The 26259-nt window shown below is 44.5% G+C and overlaps 1 protein-coding gene across 1 annotated transcript; it reads right to left on the bottom strand.

The window, feature by feature from the left end:
- Positions 1–1318: 1318 nt before the first annotated feature.
- Aldh5a1 (aldehyde dehydrogenase 5 family member A1) lies at positions 1319–25013 on the bottom strand. Its single transcript, XM_051194510.1, has 10 exons — positions 24590–25013; positions 15648–15731; positions 14910–15080; positions 13259–13375; positions 10531–10674; positions 9320–9463; positions 6974–7132; positions 5347–5516; positions 4080–4138; positions 1319–1572 (listed from the first exon to the last, which is right to left on the bottom strand). Exons 1-10 carry the CDS (start codon positions 24908–24910, stop codon positions 1367–1369), a joined length of 1575 nt encoding a protein of 524 aa, XP_051050467.1. The 5' UTR covers positions 24911–25013; the 3' UTR covers positions 1319–1366.
- Positions 25014–26259: the final 1246 nt, after the last annotated feature.

Raw genomic sequence — 26259 nt, 5'->3', positions numbered from 1 at the left:
ATAGAAGAAAGAGGACAGAAAAGACTATGAACATGCTGAGCTGTGGTTTTTGTCACTTGGGCAGGGTCCCTAGGAGATAGAGTTCTTCGTCTTATGCACAGGGACCTTTGAAACCATGAAGTCCTTGTTTGAAGCTCCCAGTGGCTTGGGTCCTAGTAGTGTTTAAGAATCACTGCAGCCAGCTCTGCTATCATCCATGTTGTCGTCTCATTGCCAGAGCATCCACAGAGCATGTGAGTGACCTCTCTACACAGGGAGGGGTATGGAGCAGGGGGCTCCATTGCTGCCTAGTATGCACAAGGGCAGCATTGATTAAATTCCGAGCACTGGGAAAGAAACAAAAGCCATGCTTTCCATCCTACCAAACCACCTCTGCTGATTGTTGCCCCCATCTTGGGTTGATTTTATAAGAGAAATAAAGCATAAGCATTAAGTTAGGGCAATGGTGACTTCCATTTACCCAGGAATTGTGGAGAGCACACCTGCAACCACAGCACTTGGGAAGTTGAGTCAGGAGAACTGTGAGTTCAAAGCCAGCCTAGGCTAGACCCTGTCTCATAAAACTGAACCAAATGAAGATGAACCAAAACAGAACAAAAACCAACTCTACTCTCAGCAATTAATAAAGCAGCCCAGAGATAGGTGGTTGTGATGCACACCTTTAATCCCAGCACTCAGGAAGAAGAGGCAGGCAGATTTCTGAGTTTGAGGCCAGCCTGGTCTATAGACTGAGTTCCAGGATAGCTGGGGCTATACAGAGAAACTCTGTCTTGAAGGGGGGAGGGGAGAAAAAAATTAAAAAAAAAAAAAAAAAAAAAAAGTAGCCCAGAAACAAACACCTCCATTCGCTATGGTACAGGCAATCCTGTGTGCCATTTAGAAAGAAATCTAAGGAAACCAAAGCCTTTGCCACAACCCCTCTGAACAGGCAGCTGTTGGTCACCAAGCTGCCCAGGCCCAGATGTGAGAACCACCCCCATCCAACTGTCTATCCCTCCAGCATTTCTTTCCCCTGCATTGTGGGCCCAAGTAGGGCAGTCCCATGGGGACTGGGGAGCCACTGCCCACACAGAGACTACACTTTGTGAGGGACAGGGATATGTGAGCACTTACACTGTACCTTGTCCTGAGGCAGTGGGGTTGTGCTGGGGTCCCAGTACTGGCTAGGACACACAGCCACAGGTATATGGCATCCATTGGTCCCTAGTTAGATAAGGGAAGGGTTAGGATTTACATCTATGATGATGAGGACTGTCTGAATTTTTTAAACTTCTTAACTCTGATAACCTACTTGTTTATTTTAAAAATGGATGGCATGTCCCTACAGATCTAGGTAGTTTTATTATTTTTAAAGAGATGAAGAACCCTACAAGCCTCCATAACACACATATTTGACCTCCAGATACTCGTCAATGCCATACTTGGACCCTTCTCGCCCAAGGCCAGACTGCTTCACCCCACCAAAGGGACACTCCACTGAAGAGATCAGTCCTTCATTCACGCCGACCATGCCCACCTCCAGCTGCTCTGCTACTCTCCAGATCTGGGCTGGGTCTTGAGAGTAAAAGTACCCTAGCAGAAGAACAAAAGGACACATTCGGCATGAGGAATTCTCATGAAGGTCATATGTACCTGACTCTGAGGATGCCTGGTCACATGGATCTGGGGTTCTCCTGCTTGCAGGTAAGGCCTCAGGTTGGTTTTGTGCACATTTTCATGCTAAGAACCTTGGGAACCATGTTGGGTTTCTGTTTCTCTCATGCTGGGGTTCTCCACACCAGGACTTTGTAACCATGAACTTCCGTGCTCTCGTTTTCTGCTCTTCAATCCACCCTCCTTTAGATATCTGTCCAAACCTCGAGGTCAGTCTCCCTTGATACACACACACACACACACACACACACACACACACACACAGAGTGTGGCTTCAGTCAGCACTTTCAGCTTACTCCTGACTCATTTTGATAGCCACTGTCTCTAAACTCATCCATCCAGGTTCACTCATCATCATGTTGCATCTGAACTTGCTTGGGCTTTTCTGCCTCGACTTCTTTAATCTCTACAGACAGCATCTCACTTATCACTTAGGACCTAAGATAAGGCATGGCTTCTTTCACATCATACCACTGAAAAAGGAAGAAAGGAGTGTTGATCTTGAACTTGAAGAAGCCATGGGCTACATGTTGCCATGAAAACTGAGTGTGTGACAGCACACATTCAACTCCATAGCATGCTTGTCTTCCTCTCTTTACAGTTTGCATTATATCCACAAAGGAGTCTCTAGAGAGTTACAGCTGTATCTTATGTGCATCTCTACACTTGATTTTAGCCAAAAGACAGAGAAGTTTTATACCTCTGTATTGGTAGCTTGCAAGTCCAGCTCCCAAGACTATCTCCAGGGTTTAGGTCAGAAGTCACAGCATAGCAAAAGGAGTTTACGATATTTCTAATCTGAAGGGTCATGGAATAACTCACACATGTGCTGTTCAAGTCATGTTCTTTATTCTTCTGCCTATTTTTCTGTCCTCTAATTTTCTCCTATGTTCCAATTCTCCCTACTTCTGTGTTTACCTAGCTTAAAAACATTTTTTTTTTTTTTTTTTAAAACAGGAGGTTTAGGGCAATAAAAAAGTTACAAAAGTCACATCTCATTGGTCATAGCACATTCCTTGGGTAAGCGATAAGGGCCAAACCATATACCATGGCAACTAAAACTTCTAGGCTGCTGGTGTAAGATTGTGACCAGATGCTGGGGGCGCAGGGCCCTGAGAGACAAGTTACAAGACTTATTTCTTTCATCAGCTAGACTTGGCAAGAGAGGAATTGGCCTGATTTTTTTAGGCTGCTTTGTGTTAATAACCTTGCTTAGACACCTGCGACTCTGACCTTGTGTATAACTGTAAAGTTTTTAACTTAAGATCCATTCATAGAAATGCATAGGTAAAAATGAGTTAATTGTGTGTAGCTTGTCTTAGACTGAGGAGAAATTGTTGTTTTCTGATATTAGTCTGAGGAAAAGGAACAAAGCAGGCTTTTAAGTGCTATACAGTTCTCATGGGACAATAGATCTAGTCATGAAGCATGTCCTAGTATATTTTCTATATGTCAAAATTAGACAATTAATGAGAAGTCATCTTCCTGACCATCCATGGATATATGTGCCCATAAGATTGAGATGCAATCACAAGATTACATACACACATCACATGAGATTACACACTATAGTACAGTATTGGGAAGACACCATAGCTGCTTTTGCAAGTGTGAAATTATAGCCAGGAGCAAGAGTTTCCAGAATCAGTGGTCCTACAGGCCTTGTCTGGATGGGATTCTCCTCCAACAGAGAATCATTCCTCTGGTGGGTTGACACCTGAACACGAGTTATCACCTGCTGTATACTTTCATGATCTTCGATACCTCTGTATCCCACAGTTCTACATTTACACCCAGAACCAATGTGTACATCCTCAGTATCATCTCAAACTACAAGAATAGCAGCCACCTAGTGATGATCAACACCCACACCCACCTACCCCCCCACCCCCCCACACCCACCCACACACACAGACACAGACACACACACACACTTCCCATCTCTAGAAACTGCCTGTAACTCTGCTGATGAGGGTTCTTCAGGATGTCAGTGCCAGGGAAATGTGGAAAAGCACTGGGCATTATGCCTCTGGGAAACTGTGTGTGACTCTCTATCTAGAACAATCTGCTTCTTCCCCCATTGTCTCCCACCCTCATTTCTAGCCAGAACACTACATGTGTGTCATGGGGACACAGGAGAAAAGGAACATGCTTGCAAAAAGAAACAAAGAGTACACATTATTTAAGTTTGCTAGGCAAGGTAGTGAATGCCTTTAATTCCAGCAATCTGAGACAGAGGCAGGTAAATTTCTGCAGTTCAAGGCCAGTCTGGTCTATATAGAGTTCCAGACAACCTAGGGTTATATAGCAAGACCTTGTCACAAAAACAAAAGAAAACAAACACAAACTCAAGAGTAATGCTTAAAAGTCAGAACCTGGCATTTACTTGAGGAAATGACTATTGTGACTGCCAGACAGACACCTACCTGCTAATCCAACATCAGTTGCATTTGCAATGGCAATGGCCTCTTCTTCTTTATCAAACCTGCCAGAGTTAAAGTAGATCATAAGCAAAATCTGTAAGGTGAAGAATAAAGACAACCAGCTTTATTGTCTCCTGATTCATTTCTGAAATAATGACAAGAAGGAGATCAGAGTTGCAAAGTGATCCAAGGGGGAGAACACACAGATGGAATACAAATGCAGACATAGCAACTTAGCCTTCTCAAAACGTGGTAAATCAATGTGGCCTAACTTTTCTAAGAGAAATGGAAAGGTAGACCAACTTGGCAGAGGCATTGTCAAACAAAATCTTTTAACAAAAGGACTACTGGGTACTGGAGTGTTGGCTGATTGGTTAAGAGTACTTGCTGCTCTCACAGAGGCCCTGGGTTCAATTCCAGTATCCACATGGTGGTTCACAGCTGGTAATTCCAGGGCTTGAGATCTGAGCCCTTACAGGCCCTGGATCCAAGTAGATAAAGGAATGTTTTCAGATCACTGGCCTGAGAATTATCCAGGGAAACCATTATTTACTTGTTAAGGTAGTATAAACCATCATATGAGGTCAAAGTTCATTTCCTACAGACTGCTAAGATAGAGCCCTTGATGGTATGGTCCATTAGGAAAAAAATGTAAGTTTAGAGGCAGCATGAAACTAAATGAAGGAGTTTGATGAATTTGTGCTTGAAATAGGGTATGATGTCTGCCTATAAACTCAACACTTGGGAGGCTAAGGCATGAAGGTTGGGAGTCCTAAGCAAGTCTGGGTTACAAAGACAAAACACAGACACCAAACCTGGGTCTAGGGACTAGGGAGATATCTGGCTCTGTTGGTGAAGTGCTGAGTCTGACCCCCCCCAGAGCCCATGTGAAAGCTCAGTTATGGTGGCCAGTGCTTGTAATCCCAGGTTTGGGGAGACAGATGCAGAAGTAACCCTGGAATTGCTAACTAACCAGTCTACTCTAACTGGGGAGCCCTAGGTTCCAGTGAGAGACCCTGTCTAAATATCTAACGTGGATAGCTCCCAAGAAACAACACCTAGGGCTGATCCACAACCCCAAAACCAAACCTGAAGTATCATAAACTCAACTGTGCTGTCCAACTGGTGCAGTGCAGCTCGGACTGCCGCCGCCACTCAGCCCTCCCACCCCACCCTTGAAACAGCACCGGACCCTCTCTTAGATCAGCGTGCCCCTTCTAATCTTCTCCTTCCTTCCTTCCTTCCTTCCTTCCACTGTGGGAGAACGTACTTGACAACTGGCGCCAGGGGCCCAAAGGTCTCTTCAGTGATGCAGAGCATGTCCTTGGTGGCATTGCTGAGCAGGGTGGGCTCAAAGAAATTTCCCCCTCTTTGGTGTCGCTTCCCGCCTGTCACAACCGTGGCCCCTTTGGCAACTGCATCGCTCACATGCTTCTCCACCTGTGAGATGAGAAGAAGGGCAACAGGGAGACTGAATGAGGACTTTCCCCAAACTTACACTCTCTTAAAATGTTAAACAGCCAAAGCTATAATTCCTTATTCTCTTTTCCTATAAAGGTGGCTCAGCATGTAAGCCTGACAATCAAGGTTCAATTCCTGGGACCCATGGTGGAAGGGAGAGAACCAATTCTGGAAAGGTCACTGTTTCTCTGAGCTTTGCCTTCACTGCAAACTGGGCTAGCTGTACTTTCTTAGATTCACTTGTCCACTTTATCTGGGCTGAAGGGATGTTTAGATACATCTCCAATAAAAAGGTGTTATTTAGCTATAGCAGATAGTCTGTCTCAGAAATGTGTCCTTAGCTGACTTCACTACTGAATAAACACCATACAGTGTTTTGACACAAACCCAGATGGTCTAGCATGCTGCATACCTAGCCTATATGGTGTGTGAGTGTAGGCTACATAGGGTATAGCCTATTGCTCAAAAGGCAATGATGACCAAAACAACTCGATCAAATCAAGCCTAAGAGAAAACCCACATTCAAAAGACAATAAAGGGTATCTGGAGAGATGGCTTAGTGGTTAAGAGCACTTACTGTTCTTCCAGAAGACTCAAGTTTTGGTTCCTAGCACCCATGTTGAGTAGCTTACAATTGCCCGTAACTCTAGCAAAACTATTCTTGCTTTATAATAAGCCTTGCTTATATAATAAGTGAAAATGCCAAGATGAAACCTTTAACTTTAATGATAACTTGAACAAATTAAAATATGTAAAACTAGGCTGGTAAGGTGGGTCAGAAGGAAAATGTGTTGGCTGCCAATCCTGAAAACATGAGTTCTGTCCCTGGGACCCACATGGTGAAAGAGAGAAGGACTCTTCTGTGGCACACATGTGTCCTGCTCCCTCATACTCACGCTCAGACACACACTAAGTAAATCCATGTAATAAAAATGAAGCTAAAGCCACACAAACACTAGTGTAACAGAGAGCAATCTCCCCTTTCCAGTCACCCAGATTGTGATGTTCAACAAACTCCTTACTAAAAGTAGTTTTCCTCTGCCATCTCCAACCTGCAGGATGCCTGCAGGACACTTGTGGTTCTAAGTGCTTTTTCAGGGTTCCTTCATTAGAATTTTTTTTTGAAGGATATTAAGGGAAAAGCTTTCTATGAAAGAAAACTTAGGGAGAGCAGAAGTCCTAAGGGGCCTGATCTCAGGTTCTCAGGTGGAGCTAGGATGTGCAAATACAGGCACCATCATCCGATCTGATCATACACATTGATAGTTGTAGAAATTCCCCCCATCCCCGGAGGTCCATTTTTAAACCTTTTTGTGTTTTCCCATTATTTCCAAAACAGCCTTGCTGGGGACCTTATGAAAATGCTCTTATTTAACTAAGCTTTTTGATACTGACATCACAAAATTTCCTTAATGCAGATAATAAGATCAACTCACCTTTTCTACCGCTTTCTCATTAATTAATGGGCCCTGAGTTATTCCTTCTTCGAATCCATTACCCACACGTAGGCTTTTCTGCATTGCTTCTGCAAACTTCTTTACAAAGGAATCATAGATACCCCGTTGTACCAAGAATCTGTTCGCGCAAACACAAGTCTAGACAGAAAACAAAAACAAATCCACCATTGGTTTTTCAGCATCAGCTGATCCAAGGAATTTAAGACACCCCTTACCAAAATAGTTTTCATGAGTCTAGCCTTCTGTGTTCTTCCCAGGTGGGCTTGGACCCAGGGATAAATGCACTGAGTAAAAACACTTGTCCAGGTCTCCCCTTAGCTACCACACATCTAGAGCTAAACATGTAAGCAAGAATAAATAGCTGTGTGAATAAAACCTAAATAACCAGAAAACCAGCCATTTATTATGCTATTAGAAAGCAAACAGTGTAAAAAGCAAAAGACTGAGGTGCAGAGCCTAGGCTAGAAGGAATGAGGTCAAACAATCACTCATAGCCTCCAGTTCAGTCCTTCCAAGTGTTTTGCTCAACCTGTGATTTCAAAAATAAATACAAGGCCTTTCTTTTGGGGACAGAGAGATGGCTCAGCAGTTATTACAACCCTTGTAGGAAAACCAGAGTTTGGGTCCCAGCGTCCATGTTGTTCAGTTCAACAACTGCCAGTAACTCCATGTCTATAAGATCTGATGTCCTCTTCTGACCACACGCGGACACACTTACATAATCAAAATACATAATTAAAAATAATAATTAAAAAGAAGGACTGGGGATAAAGTTTTGTGGTAGATTGCTTGGCTGGTATATATAGGCCATGGGTTCTATTCCTAGTACCACCAAAAAAACAAAATTAGGAGGGGACCTGGAAAGGTGGCCCAGAGGTTAAGAGTATTTGCACAGGACCCAGGTTCGGGTCCTGGCACCCACATGGAAGCTCACAACAGTTCCAGGGACTCAACTCTGCTGCCCTCTGAGGGCACTGGATACAAACATAGTGTACATACATGCAGGCAGGAAAACACTCATACTTATAAAACAAAATAATTAATCTCTTTTGAAAACTCATAAACTTGTAACTTTAGAAAGAGTTTGTTGGCTAAATATTTGTGAATAAGAAACTAAAATCCTTTTTTTTTTTTTTAAAGGCCATCTTCCATGTCAGGTTAAACTGTTGAGATTCTGACTTATTATATGTCCAGTTAGGCTTCATATTTTAAAATAATAAAATATAACCATCCTATAGGAAATGTAGTTACAATTGATAAATTTGTTTTTGCTTATTGTGCTTTTCTAGTAGGAATAAGTATATGTATAATTGTGTCCTACCTGTTTTTTTTATTGGTTTAACACAGTTCAAAGCCATAGCTTTGAAGAAGAACTCTCCTGACATTTTGTGCTTGCTTAAAAAAAATTTCTAATTCGGTAAAGCAACAACACCAAGATCAAAACTATTTGGGTTATGTGAAAAGTGAAAATTAATTACCAAGAATCAAAACAAGAAAGAAAAGTTATACAGAATAGTTTGCATTGCCAGCTTCCCTTTTCACACATAAACTTTTGAGGCTATTTAGCTCAGGAAAGCATTTAAGAAGCTTACTGGACTGGACATAGTAGCACACACCTTCTAATTCCAGGAGGGTTGAGTTTCCCAACTGGCCTGTGCTACAGAACAAGTTCAGTGCAAGGCTGGGCTACAAGGGGAGCTCCTGTCTGTAAAAATAAAGCCAATGACCTCTGGCCTGTTCACTGCACTTTTCAGGCCCAGTTGTCTAAGAGTATGTCATAAGCAGCCAGCTTCTGGCAGTGGCTTGGGCAATAGCATGGATATAGGAACCTTGGCTCCTAGCTCCAGGACATTGAGGATAACATAACCCAAGTCACTTATCCTTTCTGCTCTCATTTCCAAGGTTTATATCAGAAGTTTTGATGGTGCCTATGAGATCTGACATCCAGGATTTCCTAGGCAAGCATAAGCTTTCCCAGTCCCTCAGGACAACTAAGTAGGATATCAGGCATCCTCCTCTGGCTTCTGCACATGCTCAAAAAATGGTCATGGACCTACATACATGTGTATTCACACACATATGCATAAATAAAGATGTACAATTCTCTAAACTCTCTGAAGCAATAAACTATCTCTTACTTCTTTTTGGACTATCCAAGCCTAACTAGTGCCTGAGAGAAACTAATCAGTACATACTTGCTCACAGATGAGTGCATGAATCAACAACAGAACCAGAGAGAGAGGCAAGGCCGTGGTGGTGCCAAGGTCTTTGTAAAACATACACACTTACCCTCATCCCAGCCCTAAAACATTCTGCATGACTCACCTGCCCAGCATTCCTAAACTTAGATGCCATTGCTCCTTCAACAGCCTGGTCCACGTTGGCACTGTCAAAGACAATGAATGGGGCGAGGCCGCCCAGCTCCATGGAGACACGCTTCACAGAATTTGCTGCATGGTGCAGCAGGATCTGCAGGGGTGCAGCAGGAGGAGAAGACTGTGAGCATCCACATCAGTGTTACTGTCTGCATAGGAAGGAAGTACCTTCCTCCCTGATGCCTTGGATGTCCAAAGCCTGGCCACCAGCAGGTGATCCGACTGAGAGGTGATCTAGGCTGGAGCTCATAGCTGAGTGGGGCCTAGCTCAGGAAGGGGTTACAGGGAAATGTGCTTGGTCCTGGGCCTGCCTTTCCTTTTTGCTTCTTGGCCACCGTAAGGTGAGCAGCTCTTCTCTATCAATGCCTCCTGCCACGATGCTTCTGCCCCATTACAGGGCTAACTAAGAGCAATGGAGCCAACTGCCCATGGGCTGAAACCTAAACCACAAGCCAGAAACATCCCTCTTTTCCTCTAAGTTATTTTTCTCATGTATGTTATAACAACAGAAAACTAGCGCACAAGGCTGCTAAATCTTTTTTTAAACAAATTTAAACAAATTATAAAATTATAAAAATTATAAGACAAATTGGGAAATCTGTTTTACAACTTACCCAATAATGAAAAATTTAATGTGTACACAAGGTCACCTTGCTTTAGATGATATTTTATGTAAGAAAAGGGAGACCTGAAAATATATTATTTTATAATTTATAATATTTTATAATATATATTCTTTGAGAATTCCATACATGCATACAATGTATTCTGGTCACTACAGATTCTTATTTCTTTAGATTTGATTTTTTTAAAAATCCATGAAGAAGGTATTAGGAAACTAAAACCAAATATTGACAGAAGGCAAAGAAGGAGTCAGTGAAATTGTGAGCTGGGGCAATGCCAAAGGTAAACAATGCCAATATTGTTGAGTTTTGAACCATAGTAACAATTCAAGATTTATATGACAGGCCAGGTGTGGTGGTGCATTCATTTATTCCCAGCACTTGGGAGACAGAGACAAGTGGGTCTCTGTCCCCCTGTGTAGACCAGTTTGGTCTACATAGCAAGTTCCTGGACAACCAGGACCCTGTTTCAAACAAAACAAAACAAAAACATAAAATAGCATTAGAACAGCACTTGTCTGACTGTGGTGTCACATACCTTTCCTGTCGCTGTTGAGCCAGTAAAGGAGATTTTGGACACCAGTGGATGCGTACATAGTGCCTCCCCCACTTCCTTGGCTTTGCTTCTAGAGCAGGGAATGACGTTATAGACCCCTGCGGGGATTCCCGCCTGGTTTGCAAGCTTTAAAGAGAAATAGAAAACACACTATAACAAGGACTGAACTGGAAAACAAAACAAACAGAATCAGATATAAACATCTTTAGTTCAAAAGACAATGTAAAATCTAATTTTTCCTTGGAACAGAATAAAAACATACTGAGTAGAACCAGACGTAATGGTACATGTCTACAACCCCAACCTTTGGGAGGTAGAGGCAGGAGGATCATTAGCTGAAGGTCATTCTCCATTACACAGTGAGTTCAAGACCAGGCTGGGCTATAGGAGACTCTATGCCCCCAAAATATATATTATGGGCTGGATAGACAGCTCAGTGGTTATAAGCACGTACAGCTCTTTCAGAGAACCCGAGTTTAGTTCCCATTACCAATAGCTTACCACTTTCTAGCTGGTTCACACATATAAGCTAAGCTCTTAGGTATGGCTAAAGACAGTATCTTAGGTAAGAGCTTTAGCGCCACCTCCCGTTCAGTCCACCAACAGATCTAGGTTTTTCGTGATTCTGAGAATAATCTCTAGGAACTTTTCCACTGAAAGTAGACTGTTTACCCTGTAGACAGGGTAGAGTGTGGAAGGGGTGTTTAGAAATAACTCACTAGAGCTGATCAGGGGCAAAGCTGCTCGCTAGTTCCTTGTGGGACAGAATTAGAGAAAGAGAGGCATAGACAGATGGAACTAACTCAGCAGAAGTGAGGGTGGAGTGACCCCTGACCTCAGCCACCTGACCTGGGAACCTGGCACTGTCTATAGCAGGACTCTGGATCAGGTCAGTTCTGAGTTTGTTAATATTTCTGACCCAGAGTCTCCACTTGTAGCCTTCATTGGCCTCAATCTAGTGGCCATCGTCCTGCCTCAGCCTCTCCAGCGTGGCGATTACTGGAGTAGTTTGCAAGGTTTTAAATCTCACTAGTCTCATAAAAACAAAAGCCATGAAGCCAATATCTTTGTATGTTAATCAAAAAATTAAACAAACAAAAATAAAGCCAAAGCAGCAATGAGGCAGCGACCCCAAATATCAGGACATTGTTTATGAGAAGACCAGGGGACCCTAGCAACAGATTATAAATGGGTAGAGGTGCCACCTCCAGGGAGAAAACCTGTGTGAGGAGGGAGACTGAAGAATGGTCTTGGATACACCCAAAGGAAGCCCATAGGTGCTCAAGGGATCACGGGATACAGGCATACCAGCCTAAATCGGAGCCCACATAAAAGAGGAAGGAGGGGGGTAGGACCCCGCAAAGTTGTCCTCTGACTTCCACATGCGTGCTATAGCATTGCACAGTAATAATGCCCACTAAATAAGCATCTTAAAAATACACAAAGGAGCAAGTGTCCTGGGCAAGAATGTTCCGGAAGAAAAGGTTTGTCCAATATCTGAGTTGAGGGTGAGGTTGGCGGGATATAAGGGGTAGTGGGAGCCCAAGTGGCTCAAACAGAACAAGGGCTGCTGGAGTGGACGGGTCAGAGGGCGTGGGAGTTTGGGAGGTAGCGTAGACCCCTGCAGGAAGCCTGTATTTTACTCCATGACATGTAAAGCCATCTGAGAGGTTTAAGCAGAAAAGTAAAAAGATTAGACTGAATACAGGCTTAACTGGGACCAGCGCTGGGGAGATGGCTAGCTGGCTTAAAGCACCAGTCTCTTCCTGAGGACCTGGATTAGGGCTTCAGCACCACATTAGGGCTCACAAGCACCTGTAACTCCAGTTCCAGGGCTGACATCACACTCTTCTGGCCTCTGCAGGCACATGACATATTCTCACCCAGAACACATATACATAATACATATACATAAATAAATAATACATATACATAAATAAAAATAAATCTTAAAAAGGGTAAAAACATTTTTTTTCTTTAAAGGAAGAGAGAGGGAAAGCTAAATGGTGGTGGCACGTGCCTTTCATCTCAGCAGAGGCAGGTACATCTCTGAGTTTGAGGCCAGCCTGCTCTACAGAGTAAGTTGCAGGATAGCCAGGGCTACAGAGAAACCCTGTCTCAAAAAAGAAAAAAGAAAACAAACAAACAAAACCAAAACCAAGAAAGAAAGAAAACGAAATGAGATGAAAATTAAAAAAAAAAAAAAAAAAAAAAAAAATAAGGGGCTGAAGAGATAGCTCAGTGGTTAAGAGCATTGACAGCTCTTCCAGAGGAGCTGGGTTCAATTCCCAGCACCCACATGGCAGTTCACAATTATCTTTAACTCCAGTTCCAGGGGACCCAACACTCATACAGAGATGCATGCAGTCAAAACAGCAATGCACATAAAATAAAACAAATAAATTATTTAGAAGATTTTAAAAAGTGAAAGAAAGCTCCAAAATGTGGGAAACACACACATTTTTAGTTCAATGAAACATGATGACGAATCAATATTACTTTTAGTATCAAAATGTGAGCACCAGGAATCTGAAACTCTCCCTGCTAAAGAAAGCAGCATGTGATGTGGCACAGCTGCTGATGGAATAAGTCAGATGCTCTGCACACAGCAGGAGGACAGGCAGAGAAGAATATTCCAAAAACGCTTCTTCCTGTCCCTCACAAGTATCCACACAGGCACCACACAGGTTGGTTCTTCACTGAAACTCACCTGTGCCAAGGCCAGGGCAGAGTAGGGCGTGTCTTCAGCGGGTTTCACCACCACAGTGCAGCCGGCTGCCAGGGCGGCCCCCACTTTGCGGGTGATCATGGCACTAGGAAAATTCCACTGGAAGAACAGAGGAAGGAAGTGAGTATGGAGACTGCCTCAGGACCCAAAGCAAGGCCTGGCAGAACCAGTCCCAGTTCCATTGCACAACTGACTGGTAAACCTGTTTGCTGCTGAGCAGGTCAGCTCTCAGAACACCTGACTCTGGTCAGTTTGAGGGACCCAGGAGGTCAAGGTTCACAGAAGCAGGGCGTAGTCTGGGAGTTTGATACAAAACTATCTAGACCAATGTGTTCCACAAGGGCCATATTTTGTAGGATGTATAGTTTCTGCCACGACTTTGCATCTCTGCAGTTGCCTCATAAAAACTGGCTCACAAATGGGACTCCATGTATACTAATAAAACTTTATTTATAAACACAGGGGCTGAACTAGATTTGTTCTGAGGCTCTTTAAAATATTGGTGATATTACTTTGAAAATGGCTAATGACTTAATTCCTTTCACACACATATTTACAGAGAATATTTGTGTGTGTGTGTGTGTATATATATATATGTATATATATGTATATGTATATGTATGATATATGTATGTATGTGGTCAAGGAACCCAGTAAAAGGCACTGGATCCCCTGGAGATGGAGTTACAGGCAGTTGTGAGCCATCGGATATGGGTGCTAGGAACCAAATTCAGATCTTCTGAAAGAGCAGCCAGTGCTCCTAATCACTGAGTCATCTCTTCAGAGCCACAGTAACTTATTTTAACAAGCTCTCAAATAGTCCATGTTCTATTTCAGTTGTAAAAACTTTGAAATCCCAGTGAACTAAATCCTTATGATATCTCAATTGAGCTCCTTGTTATTACTGTCCCCATTTACCTATTTGGGGAAACTGTGGCAGCCAAGATCACGTGACCAGCAATAGTGAACTTCAAGGCAGGCTTCATCGGTCTAGGTAGCAAGGGGACTCTATCTAAAACAGTTCTGAACAGGGGAGGCTAGCAGCCTTGACACCAGCTGGCAAACCCTCGAGAGGCACCAAGCCCCTCCAGGAAGAGCTGATGAGAGGAATCTGGTGCCCAGCAGTGTACTGTAAACCAGTCTGGGCAGAGGCAGCATCATAATTCACAGCCCTTGGTCCTCCAGAATCTGGCCCTGTGCCTGCCCACAGAAGCACAAATATTTTGCTATTGATGATAATCACAAAGTAAAACTATTTTTTAAAATTATGGTACAAATAAAAAAGAGAACACGTCCCCTTTGAAGTTCATTAAAGATGACAAAATCTCAAAGGTCTTTCCAGAGGTGCCTGGTAATACCAGGATGGAGTCTCTGGGCCAAGTCAGAAAAGCCTCTGCAGGTCACCGTGTTTTTGAAGGAATCAGAAAGCATTTACTCCTACTTATACACTACTACATCTGATACTGTCACAGAGAGTGTGGAATCATACCTCTACATTCAGGGAAGGAATCAGGAAACCAAGAAGGGTGACAAAGCGAGCAAGATGGTCACACCTGTTCGCTGGGAAGGAGACATAGTTTCCCAGTGCCTTACCCAGGCTCCCACCCTGGACTGTGCTGGTCTTGTTACATACCGGTGTGATGATTGCGGCCACACCAATGGGCTGCTTGAGGACCAGCCCCCGTTTATCCTTGGCAGAGGTATAGATGACGTCTCCATAAATACGACGAGCTTCCTCTGAGAACCATTCTAGGAAAAGGGCTGAATACAGAACTTCTCCCTGGGCCTCTTTCAGTGGCTTTCCCTAAATCAAACCATAAAAGGTCGTGCACATACACATACATGAATAAATAATAGCATAAATCTTAGAAAATAAATAAAAAACTGTAATGATTAAAAATCATCATTCATACAGCTCCAAACAAAGTTACTTCCTAAATACTGAGCTCTGTTATCTTTAATTGTGTCTATCTGTGGGGTTGTATGTGCCCATGAGTGCAGGTGTCCATAGAGATCAGAGGCATTGGATCCCTGAAGCTAGAGGTATAGGCAGCTGTGGTCTGCCTGATGTGAGTTGGGGAACTGAACTTGGGTCCTGTGCAGGAATAGTGCATGCTCTCAGTTGCTGAGCCATTTCCTCAGCCCCCTCCCCTGTCTATTTTTTGCACATTAGCAACAAATATACTAGAGCACATGAACTTCGTTTTAGCAAATGTGTTTCTGAGCACCGTGATGACTCAGGCCCTTTGTCATCGAAGGATGGCATGTTGTTAAGCTGCAGGGCAGTAGTCAGGGGAAGCCAGGCATTTTCCCAAGCTCTGGTCTGACCACTCGAAGACTCTTCCTTGTGGCAGCAAGCTAGTGAACTTACACTCTCAGCTGTTATGATCTTGGCAAGGTCGTCCTTATTTTGCATCATTAAGTCATACCATTTACGAAGTAATGAACTCCTCTCCTAGAAAAGAAATGAGACACAGAAGCAATGAATTGGGGAGTGAAAGAAAGATGACTCAACACCCTTCGCCCTCCTAAATGTGTGTAGTCTCACATCTAATGGAACAGTTCATTTGAAGTGTCAACTTTACCAGGCTATGTGATGTCTCAATAGCTTGTAAAACATTTTTGGGTTTGTCTATGGGTGCTTTTTCCAGAAGGGATGAGCATCTGGGAAAGGTAATGATGGAAGGGGACGAATTGGAGCAGGTTATGATGACATATGTGCATGAAGAAGCCACCATGAAACCAAGGAGGAAGCTGAGGCAGGAGACAAGCCTGTATCAATTCAATGATATATATTTATATATGATGGTGTCATTCTAAAAACAAGACGTGGTCTGGGTGTGGTGGTCCATGCTTCTATTTCATCACTCAGAAGGTAGAGGATCTCTGTGAGTTCAAGGCCAGTCTAGTCTACACTAGTCTACATCGTGGATTCCAGAGCAGCCAGGAATACATAGTGGGGTAAAAAAGTTGTGTGTGTGCGTGCGAGTGTGTGTGAGTGTGTTTGGGTACAGACATCAAAAACACATCCAGAAAGCTCCATCTGAACAGACACAAGGAAATGGCCATGTAGCTAAATCACACCTTCCCAAAAAGAACCCATTGCTGGAACACTTTGGTTTTAGACATCTCGACTTTAGCTCTAAGATGGGACATTTGTGTTTGATAAGCTCCCCAGCAGCTGTAGAATGCTGACAGAGATACCTGTCTGTTTATGGTGAAGTTCTGCCCTAATAGTCCACTGGTAGTCAATCAACAACATCCTAAAGAGAAAGTGCTCCTAACACAAGTGACCAATGGAGCAGTCTAGCTCAGCGACACAGTAGAAAGTCAAGAACTGACTGCGTCCTCCCATAGCAAGTCATCTGGAAGCCATGGCTTGTTGCTGTGGCCTAGCATTGAAGAAACTTCACTACACATGGCTAGCTCAAGAAAAGATCAAAAGCCTCAATTCCATTGAATGTGTACTGCTCTTAAACTATCATAAAGTGGGAAAATCCTAACTTGACTATTAATTCAAAGATTTCCTGTTCACCCTAACTATGGGGCTGTGTGGACGCGCAAAACTCAGGGTTTCAGAAGAGTGGATGGTCACATGTGGTTCCCATTCTGGATCCCTCACTAGACCCATCTAGTTTCTTCATCCACAGCACGGCTCACCAGTCCACCTTAGAGGACCTTCAAAAGACTAAACACATCTCTTAGGAAGCACCAGCCTTCAGTTATCCGTAGCCTTATTCCCTGAACTTGTGACAGCAACCAGGGCCCAGTGCAACCATGAGAGTGACAGTACAGAGTGCCAGAGTCAGAAGAGCTGATGCAACCAGAAAACCAAACATCAGAAGGACAATAAGGCATATAGGCCAAGGTTTGTGGGAAACTTCTAGAACCTGGAAAAGACTTGGGGGAGGGGCAAATTATGCCCTAGAGCTCAAGGAGGCGGGGGGGGAACCATGCCAACCCACTTTAGACCTTTGACTTTCAAAACTATGAGAGAAAACTCACTCTGCCACAAGTTGCTAAGTTTGTGGAGTGGTTTTTTTTTTTTTTTTTTTTTTTTTTGCTATCTAGGAAACTAGTACATTAGCATTTGAGGTTAATAAGAATCTGTTCCCCTCCTGTCATGCTGTTATAGCTTGAATCTAAAGTGTCCTCACAAGCTCATGCGTATTTACCTGGTACCTAGATGGTGGTGCCAGTCACCATGGAGTGTGTCACCATGCCTTTCCCACCATCATGACCCAACCCCCCTGAATGGTGAGCCAAATCCAGTCCTTAATTGCTTCTGTCAGGTATTTTGCAACCTGGAAAATGAACACCTCCTCTAGTTTACAAGGAGGAAAAGGGCCATAAACACATGAAAGGGAAGATGTAAGGCTGATGACAAGGTGTGTGGACCAGTTCTGCTGCTTCACAGAAGGGAGGATAATGGAAGTCTGAGTGATGGACAGGCCCAGAAGCAGAAGTTATACATGAGTTAGACCTTCAAGAACACATCATTTGTGGTGGTGGGAGGTGAGTGGGTTTCAGGAAGGGACGAGAGCTCAGACTTGGAGACATTCAGTACAGATTCAGGGGGACAAGGACGGAGAGTCTCATTCCCTGCTTTGTCCTCCTCTACTTCCTTCAGGGAATATGTGGAACTTCTCCCTCAGTAGGTTCCAGCACCCACCAACACCTTCTTCAGGAATGAAGTTCCCCTAAGAGTCCAAGACTGTTGTAATCTTGGAGCCAAATCCATGAGGACAAGCTGATATTGGACTGGGTGTGTGTGTGGTGGTGGGGTTTCAACTTGTTATTCTAACTTTTTATTATAATTACAGATTCAAATGGTAAGCTTATTTTTATATTGTATCTATTTTCATTGAGTCTTTCAGTGTATTTTGATCATATTTTCCCAGACACAGCCAACTTTGTGCTCTTTTTTTGTTTGTTTGTTTGTTTCTTCACCTATCAAGTCCAATTTGTGCTTCCCATATATTCTAGGATATGTGGCTTTCCACTGGAGTGTGGCTGACTTACTTACCAAGGGTAATACCCTCAAAGAAAACAGATTCACCTTCTCCCAGCAGCTGTCAATTGCAATAGCTTTATGGTTAGGGATGGGTATGAAAGTCCCATGTGCCCTCTCTGTTGGGATTTAGTCTAGTTTGAGCCTGCATAGGGCTTGCGTATCTACTCACAATTGCTCTAATTTTGTATATGTAGCTGTCCTGCTGTGTTTGAGAGGCACCATTTTCTGGTATCCATCCTCTAGCTATGGCTTTTTACAGTCTTTCTGCTCCCTCTTCTGAAATGATCCCTGAGCTTTGGGAGGAGGGAAATGCAATACAGATGTTCCGGCTAGGGCTGAGCATTCCCCAATCTTTTTTCTCTACACTTTGGCCACTTTGCTGGTCTCTGTGTTAATCGCCATCTACTGAAAAAAGAAGCTTCTCTGATTAGTGTTGAAAGATGCATTCATCTATGGGTATAACACGAAGCCATTAGGAATCAATTTAATACTATGTCCAAATAGCAGAAATAACAGAAGTAGGTTCTCCCAGAGGCTCTTGGCCTGGCAATGGTGCCAGGTATGGGTTTCATCTTGTGGAGTGGGACTTAAATTCAATCAGAAAGTGATTGACTACGCCATGATGTTCATGCCACTACTTGTGTACATGGGCATGTCTTGCCAGGCCAGTTGTTATAACAACTTGTAAGGTTCACAGCTGGGTAAGACTGAGAATTACTGTTCTCCTCTGGTAACATGCTATCTTAGGGTTTCTACTGCTATACTAAAACAGCATGACCAAAAACAACTTAGAGACGAAAGGGTTTATTTTCTTCTTACAGTCCCTCATCAAAGGAAGTTAGGGCATGAACTGGAGGTAGAAAATGGGACACAGGAGCCAATGCAGAGATCATGGAGGAGTGCTGTTAACTGGCTTGCTTCTTGTGGTTTTCTCAGCCTACCCTCTTACCCATCCTAGGACCACATACCCAGGGGTGGCACCACCTACAGTGGGCTAGGCCCTTCCATATCAATCATCAATCATAAAAATGTCCTACAGGCCAGTCCTATGTACATATTTCTTGATTAAGATTCCTTCTTCCCAGATGACTCAACTTGTGTCAAGTTAGCCAGCACGATTGACCCCTTATCAACTTCACACAGAAACATACCAAGTCACACCTTCTCTTTCTTGTTCTCTGGATATCATGCTAATATACATCTCACAATGCAAAACATTGCTACTTTTTACAAGTTCCAGTCTGTAGAAACTCAATACTTTAAACGTTCAGTTTCCTTAAAATATCCAGTCTCTCTAAAACATACAAACTCTTCCTAAAATTTTCCAACTCTCTCTGAAATACCCAAAGTCTCTCTAAACACTCCAAATCTTTGTAAAATTCCAAAGACTCTTAACTGGAAGCTCCTGTAAAACCAAAAACAAGTCCAAGACTTCTTATTACAAGAAGGAAGAACCAGGCAAGCTTCCAATCAGATCAGAGCAAAAGCGGAAGTTCAGCTGTGTAAAGCTAGGAGTCAGCTGTCTATCTGAGCCGATGAGCTGAGCTTGAGCTTGGCAGAGGCACATCTCCAGCTCTCCCAGCCACAGCACACACAGCTTATCTCACAGGCTCAGGTAGACTCCACACTGCTGCTTCTCTCCTTGGTGGCCATCCCACCCTTGTACTGGTATTTCTAAAACACTGAGTTGTCCCGATACTAATGGGCTGCATCTTCGCCAATAGCCTCTCCTGGCCTTTCTTTGGGAACTCCAGCCCTGCCACACAGCATCCAGCCTCAGCGTCTCTCAATGGCCCCTTATGCCTTCAAAACCAGTACCACCTGGGTAACTCTTACACATTACCAGAGATGACTCCAGGCATGAGATGCAGCCTCATCCAATTCTATTGTGCTCTCTCTCTCTCTCTGTCTCTCTCCCTCTCCCTCCCCCCCTCTCTCTCTCCCTTTCCCCCTCTCTCTCCAGGGTCTCTTTGTTTAGCCTTGGCTGTCTTAAAACTCTCTCTACAAAGCTTCAAATTCACAGAGATCCTCATGCCTGTCTCCCAACTGCAAGGATTAAAGGCATGGGCCACTATGGCCAGCTTGTTGGTCTCTTTTTAATTACCACTAATCTCTCCCCTCCTGCTGAAAAGCATTGATTGTCCCAGCAAAGCAAAAGTTTTGCTCTAGTAGCTCTTAATTCAAGATACCACACAAATGGCTTTGATAGAGTCCTTAGAGGACTTTAAAATCTCCCTCTGGAATTTCACAAGCCAGGCCTCCATCACCTGCATTGCTCTCAACATTATTTTCGGAACTCCTACAGAATAGCCCAGTGAGCACTGAGCACTCAACAGCTTTTCCAGTCCAAAGATTCAGTGGTACCACAATCCTCCCCAAAACACGTGGTCAGGTCTGTCACAGCAATAGCTGTAACTGGTACCAATTTCTGTCTCAGGGTTTTTATTGCTGTGCTAAAACAGCATGACCAAAAGCAGCTCGGGAAAGAACAAGTTTGTTTCATCCTACACTTCTGCATCATAGTCAATCATCAAAGGAAGTTAGGGCAAGAACTGGAGGTAGGAACCTGGAGGCAGGAACTGATGCAGAGGCCATAGAGGGAAGAGTACATAAGACTAGCTTGCTCTTTTTGGCTTGCTCAACCCACTTTCTTATATACCCAAGGACCGCCCACTCAGGGCTAGCACCACCCTACAGGCTTGCCTATAGGCCAATCATATTCTTATTAACATCCCCCTTTTCCAGATGACCCTACTTGTGTCAAGTTGACAAAAAAGTCCATCAGCACATGTACATAGAACTAGCCAGCATTACGACAATATAGCCAGTAGAGATGAAGCTTCTAGATCAGTTCCAACTCGATACCTATGACTCAAGTATATGGTGTCTTCAGTTCTAGGAGGTAACCAATAACACTGGCAATAGTCTTAATGACACTAAAAAACCTCTTTGTTGTTGTTGTTTTTTGAAACAGGGTTTCTCTGTGTAGTTTTGGCTGTCCTGGATCTCTCTGTAGATCAGACTGGCCTTACAGAGATCTATCTCTGCCTCCTCCCAAGTGCTGGGATTAAAGGTGTGCACCACCACCCAACTAAAAACCTCTGTTTTTTTTTTTCTTTCCCCGAGACAGGGTTTCTCTGTGGCTTTAGAGCCTGTCCTGGAACTAGCTCTTGTAGACCAGGCTGGTCTCACAGTGATCCGCCTGCTTCTGCCTCCTGAGTGTTGGAACTAAAGGCATGCACCACCAACGCCTGGCTAAAAACTGCTTTTTAAAAAAGATTGGAAACGTATCTTCTACTGTAGAAGCTTCCATAGACAGACAGACCGACAGATTGAAAATGAAGTTACTCTTTAACAAGATGGCAAAGTCTTCACTAGGTACCACAGGCTAACAAAGAGCCCAGTACCAGGAATGGGTTACAACTTTTGGAGTTGTTAGCCACTGAGGCCCCATAGACCTCCAAACAGTACATGCTATTATTGATCTGGGATTTCTATCAGCTAAATCCATAAGACAAACAAAATTATTGCCCTTATAAAGTTAGTCTGTCTCAGGAATTTCTTTATTAACAAAGCCAAACAAAAATAAAAAGCAGGCCAATAACTCCTCTTAACAGGTCTGTTTCTAACACTGCCCTCCTACAGCCTCTCATCGGCATCAGTAATGGAGTATTGCTGTCACTGCACTCAGTCAAAGTAACCCTGAAGTCCTTGGATGGTCCACACGTCTCGACTGAAGCATCCTTTCCTCCCCTACCCCTATGATGGCTTCTTGCATCCCTTCCTAGTTCTTGGTCCACTGTGGGCAACAAGGCTTTCTTTGCTGTTCTGGAAGCCAAGTGGCCATGTTCCTGAGTTGTTCAAGATTTCCCCATACCCCTCTTAGTCCTTATATCCTCAGGAAGGCTGACCTTGACGTTACAGGAGGAAATGTGTCTACTAGAGTGAGGTGTTGAAGTCTCAACCCACCTCATCAGTGCCTCAGAATGAGACTAGGCTTGGAGATGAAGTTTAAAGAGGTGATGGAGTTTAGCTAGGCCTTAAATCAGCAGCTGGCCTCAGAAGAAAGTGATGTTGACAGAACCAAGAACAATGTCTACGAGCTTGGGAGAGAGGCCTCAGAATAAACCAGGCCTGCTGCCATCTTGACCTCTGTCTTAGGGTTTCTATTTTCCAACAAAACACCATGACCAAAAAGCAAGTTGGGGAGGAAAGGGTTCATTTGTCTTACACTTCCATAACATGGTTAATTGTTGAAGGAAGTCAGGACAGGAACTCAGAACAGGGCAGAGACCTGGAGGCAGGAGCTGATACAGAGGCCTGAATTGCTCCTTATAGCCTGTTCAGCCTGCTTTCTTACAGAACCCAGGACCACTAGCCTAGGTGACCACCACCTGTCATGGACTGGGCCCTATCAATCACTAATTAAGAAAGATGCCTTACAGACTTGCTTAGGACTGATTTTTTTAAAAATAAAATTTTACTTAAATTAAAAACAATCTTATTTTACCTACCAATCCCAGTTCCCTCTCCTTCCTGTCCTCCCATGCTCCCCACCAACCCCCCCCCCATCCATTCCCCAGGGAGGGTGAGGCTTCCCATGGCAGATCATCAAAGTCTGTCACATCATTTGGGGCAGGGCCTAGGCCCTCCCCCATGTAGCTAGGCTGAGAGAGTATCCTCCCATAGGGAATGAGTTCCCAAGGCCCATTAGGGATAAATACTGGTTCCACTGCCAGAGGCCCCATAGACTGCCCAGGCCTCCCAACTGACACCCATGTTCAGGGGTCTTGGTTTGGTCCTATGCTAGTTCCCCAGCTGTCAGACTCGGGTCCATGAGCTCCTACTTGTTCAGGTCAGCTGTTTCTGTGAGTTTCCCTAGCATGGTCTTGACCTCTTTGCTCATTACTCCTCCCTCTCTATAACTAGATTCCAGGAGTTTGGCTCAATGCTTGGCTGTGAATCTCTGCTTCCGCTTCCATCAGCTACTAGATGAAGGCTCTATGATGGCGTTTAAGGTAGTCATCAATCTCATTATAGGTGAAGGGCATTTAAGGTAGCCTCTCCACTATTGCTTAGATTGTTAGTTGGGGTTATGACTTGATCTTATGGAGGCATTTCCTTAATTGAAGTATCCTCCTCTCAGATGACTTTATCTTGTGTCAAGTTGACATAGTGCTAGCCAGCATAACCTCTGGCTTCTAGCCTCCAGAATTGCAGGGAGAAACAATTCTGTCACTTAAGCCACCCAAACAGTACTTTGCTGGGACATCCTCGAAGACCTGTACACATGATCACACTCTGTTCTGCACCTTGCCCTTCCCTCTGACCTCTGAGCCCATATCTGCCCTTTGCCCCTCACATTATTCATCACTTCCTTGCTTAAGATTTATTTTTTGATTTTATGTATATGAGCATCTGCCTGCATGAATGTATGTTTACCTTCTGAGTACCTTGCGATTGACTGGAACTGTAGTTACAGACTGTTAAGAGTTTGAGGACTGAGAACTGAACCCAGAAATTCTGCAAGAGCATCAAGTGGCTTTTAATGGCTGGACCATATCTCCAGCACCCTCCCCCCTTCTTCTTTGACTCAGCAGTACAAGCTGTGACAGGTAGCTAGTGTTCAGTAACTACCAGCTGGTGGGTGGATGTTAAGACTGATGCTTGCACCCCTAGGCACCTATCTTCAGAGAGGCTGTGGGTGATAAGGAAGCCATGATTTCACACAGTTGGCTGCAGGTATAATATCATAAACGAAGGAGGAAGAATATTTCTATAGTTTTCTGTTGTCTTACCAACTATCCTCCATTGTCCACCCATCTCTGTTAGCAAGTGGCAGCTCTTGCCCATTAAAACCGAAAATCAGAGAATGCACCTGAACTTTTCCCTCCCCAAATAAAGCTTATACATCCTGTCTCAGAGTCCTTGACACAGCTCCACATGCAGCCTACACATACAGATACACAGCCTCTACATACAGCTCCCATGTACAGTGCTCTCTCCCTACACACACACACACACACACACACACACACACACACACACACACACACACACGCTGCCTAACATTATTCGGCTCACTTTTATTATGCACCCTGTCAGTCTCTTACTTGACATTTGAAAACACCGGATCTGACATTGTGGTGGACACCGACCAAACTTATTTGTCTTTTTGTTGTTGCTCTGACTTTCTGCACCCGGGAAACTGGGGTGGGGGGTGGGGGTGTCATGGTCTGGATTCACTTTGGTTATCTGCTTCCCAGTAGACTGGGAGCCTGCATCTGACGCGCTCTCACCTTGACCGAGACCCCTTTCCAGCTGCAGAAGGCATCGTAGGCGGTGTGCACGGCGGCGCGGGCCTCGGTCACACCGCAGTCGGCCACGGTGCCCAGCGTGGTGCCGTTGGCCGGGTCGTGCACGGGGAAGGTGGCGGGGGCCGGGAGCCAGCGGCCTCCCACGAAGCTGTCCCCCCGGAGTAGGTCGGCGGGGAGGCCAGCGGGGCCCCGGGCGTAGCTGCGACGCTGGGCTCCAGAGGACGCCGGGCAGAGGCGGCGGCCGGCAGGCGGCAGCGCCAGACGCGTGTCGCAGAAACTCCGCAGCAGAAAGCGAGTCGCCATGGCCCGGCAGTGGCAGCAGCAGAGGCAAGGGACCCGCAAGCGAGCGTGCAGGAGCTCAGGGGTCGCGGGATCGCGGCGTCGGGGACGCGCAGGGCGGCTGGGAAGGCGGCGAGGGTGGCGGGAACTCCGAGAGCGCCCCCTCCCTGTGCTCCTGGAGCTGCGTGGTCCTGAGTCGGCCTGTGCTCCCAGTGCGACCTTCTAGGGGCCTGTGAAGCGAAAGACTCTTAGTAAGATGAACTTGTGCAAATAAGTCACCGTTCCCGGTGCTCACCTGCCATTTCTTAGGCCTTAACTGTTCCTCACCCCGGTAGTCTGCACTCGGTGTGGAGATGGCACCAAGGCCAAAATCACACCTCAGCTCCGAAACACCAGGACTGGGGACCACCGGTCAATGAGGGGTAAAGTCAAGCTCAGTAATCTGCCCCTTGCATGCTTTTCTTCATATCCCCCTTTATGAACTTGGAGCAGAGCGCTCCGCTCCTGAGCAATGGGATTTGGGGCAACTGCTCAACCAGGGTCGAAGGGAGGCTTAAGGATTCCGCTTGCATGCTTTTCTGAATATTTTCTCGGTTGGGCATTTGCAAGTAGATTTGGATGCTGAATGTCCTAGTTGCTGTAGGTCTAGCAGCTAGCTAGCAAGGCCGAAGTCTGGCCAACTAGTAACTGGAAACAATCAAAGCCCATGACTTTAATCCCAGCATTTGGGAGGCAGAGGTAGGAGGTTCTCAGTGAGTTCAAGGTCAACCAGGACTACATAGTGAGACCCTGAATAAAAAAAAAAATGTCAACAGGAGTGCAAAGTTTGAATATAGCTTGATCACTTTAAACGACATCTTCATCCTCCCATTATACCTGTAACTCTACAGTAGCAAAGAATCCCAAATTAATTTGGATAAAAGAAATAGTAGGTTTGTGCTCAGAATTTGTGGGGTCAAATTCGACTCAACCATGTGTATTATTTTAAGATCCCAAGACTTAACATTTTCTCATGTTCAGTTACTATAGATTGCATGAGAGTATTTTTCTGGTCTTTCTAGAGCATGTAGTTTCTTCACTTAAGATATAGTGACAATAATTACTATTATTATTGAGGAAATGTGTTACTATGTAACCCTGGTAGAAGGAAGACCTACATCTAGCAGCCTTCCTTTCTAGAGTTCTGGGATTATAGGCCCCAGTTAGGATACTGTATTTGCAAGATTTGTAGGATGTCCTTTTTAACTGTTGACTTTGTCTTCTGCTGAGTCAGAACCTCCCTGCCTTGTGCCAGTCACATCTGGCAGAAGTCATAACAACAGCATTTAAGTGTGTGTGTAGGTGGGTGTGCCCATGCCTGTGCTTGTTTACTA

Source organism: Phodopus roborovskii, unplaced genomic scaffold, assembly GCF_943737965.1.
Source record: "Phodopus roborovskii unplaced genomic scaffold, PHOROB, whole genome shotgun sequence".
Taxonomy (NCBI): domain Eukaryota; kingdom Metazoa; phylum Chordata; class Mammalia; order Rodentia; family Cricetidae; genus Phodopus; species Phodopus roborovskii.
Note: the sequence above shows the minus strand (reverse complement) of the source record. Positions and strands in the feature narration are given on the sequence as shown.